Here is a 10,939-nt window from a genome sequence, read left to right as displayed (position 1 = left end):
CGTATGTCTAATCAAATCAACACCTAAAAAGAAACTACTTAAAGCCTAAGAAGTAGCATTAGTCTTCTTGGTTAACCCATATCCCAGTTTCATCAGGGCAACTAGAGCCTGAAAGACTGCAATCCTGGGGGCTAAAAATGATGCAGTGATTATTTCACCACTATTCCAAAATTTGATATTGTGTTTGCAATCTGAGGTAAAAGCATGAATTGCTTTCTTCCCTCAGTATCTTGTATTTCGGTGACCAATTATCATGATCTGATTTGGTGTTAAAAGCAATAATCTCCCTACAAGGACCTTCCTTTATATGGGATGGGATGGACGGCTAAGCATGGTCCCTGCAAATGATAAATACTCTGTGGGGTAAAGCAAGTGGTTGATTAATCGATTTCGATATGCTCAATGTGTTAACGCTCCATACATGTGTTTGATTTCTCCCTGTATAGCTAAAAAATAAAACAAAAATCCTTTGGTATGGAGTCAAGTAACTCTATCTCTTGAGGCTCTAACTGGGCCAACGGCGGTTGAACAGTCCATAGGTCCCACATATCAGTGACTGTGCCGTTGTTCGGGGGGACCACACTGGTCAGTGCCGGTGGTATGGGCCATGAATCTAAAGGGACACAGACAAGGCATGTGGAAAAGGGGGTTCCCTGGAGATGCTATGGACAGGCAAATCGAATCTGGTCTTGACAGGTCAGCTAGCGTGACCCACACACTCATTTCGGTTGCGGTGGCACCCATACTGCTTGCATACACCCAGTCAAGCCTAAGAGGATCGTTATCATTTCCATCTTATATACCAGTCTGTGTTACAGCAAAAACAGCGGATTGAATAGATTTTACTTGTGGTATCGATTCTTTTACAGCGAATGCACAATGGCGTTAAGGTACAATAAATGTGTTAATTACCATTAACATAAATCAAATGCCTTCTGCGAAATATACAATGTGCGGTAACATATCTATAACAGTGCTTACAGACTAAACATATAGACACCTGTGGCCTAGTGAGGCCTGATACACCACTCCTTACAGTCTCAAACGAATCACTTCCCATCAAACAGTGTGTTATCACTCAAAATGTCTTCTGACGGTTCAGCAGGCGCTTTGGAGTCTTTTGTGGTTGCCTGTTGCTTGACTAACACCGGCTTAATGCACTTCGCTGGGAACCATGTAGGTCCTACATCTGTGGAAACACAAGCATACCCGTGCCCCCACATTAATAGTTCCCATGGCCCTGTCCAAGCTCCCGATTGTAAATCCCGTGCCAGCACCTTTGCCTTAGGTCGTACATCAGCATTCTGTAATGACAGAAAATGAGTTAGGATAGGAGGCGATTCTCAAGACGCCGGAAGTGTTAGGTGGTTCCAGCTGAACACGGTTTTGTGCAGACGATCACGTACCCGGACATCAGTTCCTGGGACCTTTCTATCCCGATCAGGCAGCTGTTTGCACGAGGGTCTCTTACTTTTGTCCAATCCGTAGCCAACTTACATGCCAGGTCAGCTGATGCTGCTGATGATGAGAGTTGACATAATTTTGGCCTTCAGCTTGCTACCACTTTCTCAGAGGCCCACACAAACTACAATAGTAAAAACAGACATAAGAACACAAATGCCAGTTGAAGACATAGAGATGTGAAGTGCATGCTATAACCTTCTGGGTATAAAGAAAAATCAAATTAACCTGAGAATGATATACACTGATGGTAAATCTGTTACCTAGCATATGGGTGTAGATTGATTTGCTTGCATTTTATTCTTCCTGTGTGAATGGTGGGACCAAAGCACCGCCTGACCATAATATATCATTATTGTCAATTGGAGGGGATGCATCTCACTGCATCAGGCGTTGAAATAACAGTGTATCAATAATATGAGCTCAGTAAATTTGCACTTGGGTTACAGGTATACTTATCACATATACAAACATCCCTAACATTTAGTATTGGCTAACCATATTAGTCACATAGCGACTCATTAACTATATAGGCTAAAATTACTGTACATAAAAGCACAAAGCTGCCAACATCAGCACATCTAACCTTTGTTGCATGAAATGCTTGCAGTCCTGCTAAATCAGAGTCCAAACACAAGAGTCTAAAGCCAAAAAAAAAAAAACAAAACCAGAAAACAATCAATACCCGCAGAACTTATTCCAAACCGAAAGACACAAAACCAGTTACTTCGTCCAGACAAATCCATCAGATCACAGAAACCAAATAAATCCATCAGATGACAGAAATACAAACATTGTAACATAAAATCACACGTTCATGGTCGCGACCACACACACACACAGGCACACCAAGTTTTCAGCACAAATCCAAAATATTGCAAAGACAGGACTTACAATAATATTCAACATTTAACAGACAAATTCCCAAGCTTCAGTTTGAGGAAGAGTACTTTCTTTTTAATTGTGTTTTAGGAAGGGCATTTTCCCTTCTACTCAGGGATATAACCTAATGTTGAAGCTTTCACTACGACTAACAAGCAGGCAACAAGAAACAATACTGGAAGAATGCCTTTGCCTTTTTAATGGTCTCTGCTCAGAACTTTTTGGTCCAGGGATCAGAGGTTCTCCCCGAGAATCCCTCGGTGCTGGCTGGAGGTCCTGCGATCCCTGGGATCATTGATGTGCAAGAGCAGAGTCCTACCTACCTGGGTACCCAAAATCTATTACTAGAAAGCAGCAAAATAATTAACTTTCTAAAAATTTTGGAGTTCTAGAATGCAGGCATTCTTTACTGTAGTACTGAACACACAGGGGATAATTCTACCCAAATGTGAGTACTGAAAAGACACTCCTACTAGATATTTATGCCATATTAACATACATAATAATTACATTTCTGAGAAGTGGTTAATGTTTTCGTGGCCATATGGTACCAAAAGATACATTCCAGAGTCTTCAACTCCTGTGCATCAGCACATCACCAACCTAAAAGAGGATAAGGCTGGAAAACAAAAAACCTCATAAATTATATACAAATTTGTTGGTAAATTGACATTAATTCTGGAGGTAAAAGCAATTGCAATTCTATCTGAAACCTTTTGTAAAACAGTTTTTGCTTTTGGCATTGATCTTCAGGAAAATAATAAATCTGAGTCCCTTTTAAGAAGGTAAATAGAAGGGACAATTCTTCAGTCGTATGTCAATATTTTCACCTTTCAACAGAGTGAATAACATCATCTAGATAGACCATCTGCAGTAATTGAATTATGCACACTTTTTCCCAACCAAGGCGTTGAATGCCAGAAAGATGGTTCTCGCCGCGCCGCTTGTGGGTTAGGCTGGGCCAGGCTGACGCGCTGGGCTCGGCAAGGGGGGCCGGGCCGCGCCACCAGTTGCCCGGGGGGGGCCGTGTGCCCAACCAGGTGTAAGGTTTGCTGCCCCGTCTGATGCAGTGGCTGCTGGAGCGGTGGCTGTACAGCGTCTGATGGACCGTGCAGTTTTATGTTGGAATTCACCCTGCTTTGATCTCAGGTCGGGTACGCCAATTGCTGCAGAGAGACGCCGCTGCACACCCCTGGGATGCCGGATCCCGCACCCCACTTCCCATTTCTCCAGATCCAAAGGATTGTCAGGTTTTGGCGGATTTACCTCCCGCATTTCTCATGTTGGGCTAGGAACTTTGTCGTATGTAGGGTTAAATTTCAAAAGACTGCGGCTCTGTCCTTGCTTTGGAGATAACAGAGGAGGAGTAGCAGCCGCTTCTAAGATAGTTTCTGCGGGCTTAAAAGCATTTAAAGCTGTATGCACTAATTTCAAAGTAACAATTTCTTCAGGGATTTTAAGTTGCAAGACTTTGTTCTTTTAAAATGCACTGTAATTTTTTTTTTTTTTTTTTTTTTTTGATGGAGCTTTCGCTCCTTTCTAGGTGACTGTCCCATCCTCCAGCGAGCCGGAGAGGGGGGGCAGACCCGATTCCTGTTCAGAGACTGTTGGACCCAGCCCCTGCTCACAGCTTTCTTCAGGTGGTACATTTGCAACAAAAGGACTTTTCTGAATGACTCTGGCCACTATTTTCTCTGTTAACACATCTTTTAACGCTTCATAAACCAAACGCCAAGTGGTTAATACTCGACTCGAATTCACATCACCTCTTGAAGTATGTTTAAGAGGTAATTATCCTGACACCTTCCAAGTTTAAACACTGAAAACACGCGGTGATTCCGCGGGCACTCCATTACTTCTGAGTCAGGCTAACAACAGCTCGAAAAACAGGAGCTGATAATCGCTCCTCTTTGTTGCCGACCTGCATGCACAGAGTCTACAATTCTCTGCCACACATCTAAGTCGAACAACTGATCTGTTTCCCAATTTTCTGCATTCGTTGGTATTGTGGTTATCTCGCTTACAGTTCACAAACCACTTTCTTCCCCCCGGCTAACCGGTCCTTTGACTCCACATTCCTTCCAAAAGTGACCCTTTTTTCCACAATTAAAACAACTCCTGGCCTGAATTTCCCTTTTCTGTTTTGCGACCAACGGTCGCACCGCCACCCCAACTGCAGCTGCCATCACAGTAACTACGCCTCTCCACCGTACCCCCAACCCTTCCCCGGTTTCCAACCCCCCATCCTACGGCACGGCACAAGGTGGGGCTGGAAGAGAAAATGGGTTATATGGGTTAGGGACTGGTGGCTCTGGCAAGGAAAGGTCCGTAGCCTGCCTGGGAGACTGGTCCAGGTGCATTTGCAGATTTTCTAGCTTAGATATCAGTTCGCTGAGTTGGTCCTCTCGGAGATCCTGGACGGCCGCTTTCTCGTCTACGCAACGAGTCACTGGAGATCTGGAAGACGGCGGCGTAGGCGGAGGAAGTGGAGGAGACCGCTGTACAGGATTCGGGGACGTGGGACGATCGGAAGGGGCAGCGGCGGCGCGCGGCCGACCTGCAGGCGGCAGCACCTCAGTGCACCCCTCTCCGCGGTGCGGTGGCAGTGGCAGTGATTCTGGCGGCGGGGGTGGAAACCCCTGCATCAGCGGGTCGCGCCGCGCGTGCTCCTGCTCCTGGACCGCAGGTTCCCCTGCCTCCACGGGCCACCGACTCCGACCCCCTCCTGCTTTCACAGGCAGAGGGATACTAGGACCCTGGAACAGCAGACTTGTCGCCGAGCAGGTCCCTCCTTCGGGTGTTGACGCAGCGAAAGCAGAAGCAACAGCTTCTCTCTCAGCTATCATAGCTTTCAAAGTGTCATGTATTAGCCTCCACAACGTGGAGAATTTGCTCGCTTCCTTGAATCCTGTACTAATTTCTTCCCACAGTTTCGTTCCTATATCCACCCAAGTCTGAACTTCAAAGGCAGCATTAACTGAAGGGATTAAGTCCTTTCTCCGTGCCGCAGCAACAGAGACTTCAAGGTAGCCGAGTCATATTGTAACCCTCTCACGGAGAGGATATGTTGGAGGAGCTTAACCACTGCTGACTCTTCCTATGTCAGCGTGGACTCCATCTCCTCCCCGGCCACCTGCTTGATCAGGGCAGGATTTCTGGGATTTCTTTTCCCGACTTTGCGCTAGCGACTCCCGAGTGCTGGGGCAGCACTCACCTTCGGCTGGCGTCCGCTCCCTCAGGGTTCGGTCTTCCTGGAAAAATCACCCTTAGATGCTAGTGCCGATCTGAGGGCCCCACGTTGGGCGCCATTTGTTGCGGCGGGATCTAGGACTCGACCAATATGATCCATAAGAGTCAAATTTAGTAGCAGAGAATCTGAATTATATAGACAGCACTCAATTATGATTAGTCACTATACTTAAACACTCGGCACAATACTCAGCTAGGACTGGTTACTATACATAAAAACATCTATCAATAAAACACCCCGGTTACATGATTAATACTCAGACTATGATTGGTCAGTATTCATAGAACGACTGTTTACCTGCAGCTGGCCTGAGAACGATTGTCTTTCCCACAGCCAGCCTGAGAAAGGTTTGCTTTCCCACAACCAGCCTGAGAAAAGCTTTGAGGCCTGTGCTGCTTGAAGCCTGCACTACTACAAACCGATTGAGTCCATATTCAGGGTGTCTGGGTTGCTCACAATATGTCCCTCTTTCTCCAGAAACCCTACAAATGGACAAAGGTGTGGGTGGAGGACCCAGATAAGGATGATCAGGGATAGGAAGGCCTATGGATTCTCTCAGGGCCCTGATCTTTCTCTCATGGGATCCCACCTGCCAGTGCCCTCAGTAGTGATTGTTCTCATTCCCTGATGTGCGGGGTCAGTGCTCTGCTACTCTTCTTCCCCATTTCCCTGGGGATCTGGTAGACCCCAATTTCCAGGGAAGTAGATCCGTGGCTGACACTAGTCTTCATAAACTCCCACCATACCTGTTGACCGTCCTGTAGAGAGCCTCTATATATCTAGGCTGCCCTGTCATCACACAGGACATCCCTCATTCCTCATCTTCCCTGTAGGTCTCTCCTTTAGACGTTGCATGGCTACCTACCATAAAAGCTGTGGGAGCTGTCCTTCTCCAGTTCACAGCTCTTATTCCACTGACGTCACAGCTCTGTGATGGCACATTGGGCTCCTTCAGTCTGTGCCCCAGGCTGTGGGCTTCGGTGCCCATTTGGGCTGCAGCATTTACAACCAGAACATTTGGTCCAGTGGAACCTCACGGTACGGTTAATTTAACCCCAAACAAAGGGAGAACACAAGGACAAAGGACTCTTGAAAAGACCAATTCCTCAGACATTTTCCTGGAAGCAGCTTTGTAGGAAGAGCCCTGCCTTATGCACTGCACCTGGGAGAACCCGTTTTATTGAAGAATTGCAATTGGAAATATCACACCTGAAACAATGTTGTGCAAAGGTCAGACACACAGGATCAAGCTTCAAGAGATGCAGAATAAGCTGAGAAAAAATTGTATAAATATCATTAACACAAAGTGTCTCATCCCGCCTATGGAGGGGGGGAAAGTGACTCAGGTTCTGTGAATCCCCTCAGGCTAAATTAAAATGAAACTACACCAAACGATCAATTTCAGCATTTTATTTAGAACAGAGGTAACTTGGAAAACATGGAAAGCATTGGCAACGTGCGTTCTTATCAAAAATGTTAGATGAGAGGGAGAGTAAAAGAAAGAGAGGAAAAGTAAGAGGGACAACAAAAAAGGTATCACAATCCTAGGATTCCACAATGACGACATCGGGCATGGCATCCTCTGGTGCCAGGCATGCCAGGCTCTTTGCACATGTGTCTTTTATCAGCCAGTCTCTCCACCCTTAGTCACACTTCTTTCGACTTCTATGGCAATCCTTTTACTAAGTTTGTGATCTTCTGTGCAGGCTCCAGTGGGGGGAAGATGTCACGATGGGTCTCTTAGGGGGTCTCAAGCCCCTTCCTCCAATGAACATTATATGACCTCTGGCCATATTTGGGTAAGGCACATCAGAAACATTGAAATGCTCATCTTGCTATCCTTCCACATCTTGTGTCACCTTGCTCCTTCTTTGCAATCTGCTGTTGCTGGGCATAACCCCGGCTGCAGGTGGGCACCGTCCTGCCTGCTCAGGACAGCCCTGGGGCTGAGGTAGCTATTTTATCACAATGCTTGAGGCATTAACAGACATTAACCCTTTCAGTATCTCACACAAGGGAAAACAGAAGAATCCTGGTCTTAGATACATGTGGAGAGAAGAAGAGGCAGGTTGTCATTGAAACTGCATCCACCGCGTCAGTTTCTTCAGGGCATCCTTGAGGTCCTGGTTTCTCATGCTGTAGATGATGGGGTTCATGGCTGGAGGCAGCACCGAGTACAGGACTGCCAGCACCATATCCAGGGTTGGGGAGGAGACTGAGGCGGGCTTCAGGTAAGAAAACATGGCAGTGCTGATGAAGAGAGAGACTACAGCCAGGTGAGGGAGGCACGTGGAAAATGCTTTGTGCCTTCCCTGCTCAGAGGGGATCCTCAGCACGGCCCTAAAGATCTGCACATAGGACAGCGCAATGAAAATAAAACACCCGAAGTCGACAAACACACTGACCACAACAATCACAGCTTCCCTGAGGTAGGTGTCTGAGCAGGAGAGCCTGAGGATCTGGGGAAGTTCACAGAAGAACTGGTCCACAACATTGCCCTGGCACAGTTGTAGTGAAAATGTATTGCCAGTGTGCAGGAGAGAGTTGAGAAAAGCACTGCCCCACGCAACTGCTGCCATGTGGACACAAGCTCTGCTGCCCAGGAGGGTCCCATAGTGCAGGGGTTTGCAGATGGCAACATAGCGGTCATAGGCCATGACGGTGAGGATAAAATACTCCCCTACCATCAAGAAGAGAAAGAAAAAGAGTTGTGTAGCACATCCCGAGTAAGAAATTTCCCTGGTGCCCCACAGGGAATTGGCAATGGATTTAGGAAGAGTAGTGGAGATGGAGCCCAGGTCAAGGAGAGCGAGATTGAAGAGGAAGAAGTACATGGGGGTGTGGAGGTGGTGGTCACAGGCTACAGCAGAGACGATGAGGCCGTTGCCCAGGAGGGCAGCCAGGTAGATGACCAGGAGGAGCCAGAAGTACAAAAGTTGAAGCTCCCGTGTATCTGCGAATGCCAGGAGGAGGAACTGGGTGATGGAGCTGCTGTTGGACATTTTCTCCCTTTGGGCATGGTGCACTACTCAAAAAGGAAAAGACAGTGACAATTCTGGTGAGAGTTCTCTGAGCAAAATCAAAGCCATTTCTCATAGACTGCTCCCTTGCTACACATACACACCCCTTTCCCCTTTCCTAGAAAACCTTCCCTCAGCTCCGCTGCTGGGCTTTTTGTTTTTCTGGCAGAGCGTGCCGTGGGGAGCAGGGACTCTGCTCGCAGGCTGCCGAGGAGTCAGCCCTGCTCTGCAGCAGTGGGTTCGTGGGAATGGTAAGGAAAGGGTCAGTGCTGGTGATTGACTTTGTCAAATGAAACCATTCCTAATGCAGAAGTGCTTGTCAGTACCTGCACTCCCAGTTCGATGAAACAGGGATGGCAGAAGGCACTTTAAGAAGTTTGGTGTTTTTTAGAGTTCCTGCCATCTCATCTCAGGAGTGTTGGCTGTCAGAAACCCTCAGTATTTCTGCTGCACGCAGGGAGAGCAGTGAGTCCTGCCAGGCAGGAGGACTGCTTGTGGCTTAGTGCAGAGTGAGGGGAGTTGGTCTGTCCCTCAGTCCCCACTGCTCTGGGCTTCCACCTTTCAGAGATGGAGGGCAGCAGCATCAGCATGTTATCCTGAAATGCCACCAGACACTGCTGAGAGTGGCGGGATCCACTGGTCATTCCACAGCCCCAGAGACTTCACTGCCTACAGCCCCACAGGTCAGAGTAAAGCTGGCACACCTCATTCCCATGGAGACATCTGCACAGGAGGACCCAAAAGATCGGTGCCTGACTCTTCTGCTGAAACTCTCATTTCCAGAGAGCCTGACAGCTGATAGTGGCAAGGAGAGGACGAGAGGGATTCAGGAAAGGCTTTGCCTTACCCAGCTCTGCATACCACCTCCCAGATGGCAGCAATGCAGGACAGTTGCCCTGAGGCCCTGGTCAGCAGGAAATGGGCATGTGACAGGAGAGGTACATTTTGTTTCTTCTGCTGGTGTGCTGGGTGAGGAGGTGAGTAACGGCCCAGGCCCCTGGACAGAGAGCGGTGCTGGGTGGGAGAGAAGGCAAGAGCAGTGTTGCTCAGGGAAGGAGTCTGCCCTGCAGAGGATGGCCGGGAGGTTCCCATATCTCCCCAGCAACACCGATTCCCTTAGCAATTCCCTTCTCCCTGCAGCTGTCCCTGCCAGGAGCTGTTTCTCTGGTGCCAAGTCTCTTCCCTGCCAGTGCTTATAAACTGCATCGCAGTCCCCGTGTGCCCAGCTCAGCCCTGCAACCACTCTCTGTGTGCAGTAGCTAAAGAACAGGTCACACAAACACTGAGGAAACTGGAAACATGATGCTGGTTGTATCTGTAGGCTGGCAGGGGATGAAACACTTGCTGAGGTTCTTGATCAACCTCAGGGTGACTGTTTAAGGGTCTCATACCCTTCTCTAAGCTGCACAGCTGTGTCTACATCCAAACCAGGTAAGTCACAGAAAAGTGGAAGCACAGATTCAGCAAAGAACAGATGCAAGCAGGAAACCCCTGCCATGACTGCACTCATGAAAAGGTTCTTTGGAAATGCTCTGGGCATGATCTGGAGCGGTGAGCAGCCCTGAAACACAGCACCCTCTCAACAGCAGAAGGTACCTGCCCTGCAAGAGGTTACTCCTTCCAGCCACAGCTTCTCCCCACAGCGCCATAGGGATCTCCCCGGGCAGGCTGAGTGTTGCCCCTGGCAGGAGGCAGAGTCCCTGCCCCAGCACACAGCCACTGGGGTCCAGGGACCCTGCTCTGAAGCACAGCCCTGGGCATCCCTGGCTGAAGACGTCTTCTCATTCCTTGAGCCATCCCTGACAGAAGGCAGCTGTCATGCCCTGTGCCTTGGAGAGTGCAGCAGCGAATCTCTGCTCAGGAGCATCTCCTCCTCTAGACTGTGGGAACTGTGAGAGTCCTTCTGAAAGATCCTATGAGCTGTGGGATGTACGAGGTTGAAGAGTTCACTCCACGGATAACAGCTTCACTGCTCTGCATTGGAGGCTTACCGTGTCAAGGGCTGTGAAGAAATCGCTGCTACCAAGCTCTCAGCACCCTCCCACCCCAGACTGCCTTTAACCTCTCTCTGTCTTGCCCCACTCCTCTCAGTGCCTGTAAGCTGTGCCCTCAGACCTGCTGGGCTTTGCAGAGAAGCTGCTGCTGGGCAGAGCTGTCTCTCTGCAGTGCTGTCCTGTTGCCATGAGCTCCCTCCATCCCAGGAGCCCAGCCCAGCTCAGCAGTACAAGGCATTGCTTACTCTGTCCCCTCTGGGAACCCTCCAGTTGTCCCTGGGGCTCCAGGGGAACCTGCTGTGAAACAGGCTGAAGGAATCACTGATGTTCCC

General features: G+C 48.6%; 1 protein-coding gene across 1 annotated transcript; it reads right to left on the bottom strand.

Annotated features, from left to right (window-relative positions):
* Nucleotides 1-7,665: 7,665 nt before the first annotated feature.
* On the bottom strand, nucleotides 7,666-8,595 carry LOC104331151 (olfactory receptor 14A16). Its single transcript, XM_009936430.2, has one exon. The coding sequence runs from the start codon at nucleotides 8,593-8,595 to the stop codon at nucleotides 7,666-7,668; it is 930 nt and encodes a 309-aa protein (XP_009934732.2).
* Nucleotides 8,596-10,939: the final 2,344 nt, after the last annotated feature.

This window comes from Opisthocomus hoazin, chromosome 31 (assembly GCF_030867145.1).
Source record: "Opisthocomus hoazin isolate bOpiHoa1 chromosome 31, bOpiHoa1.hap1, whole genome shotgun sequence".
Lineage (NCBI taxonomy): Eukaryota > Metazoa > Chordata > Aves > Opisthocomiformes > Opisthocomidae > Opisthocomus > Opisthocomus hoazin.
Note: the sequence above shows the minus strand (reverse complement) of the source record. Positions and strands in the feature narration are given on the sequence as shown.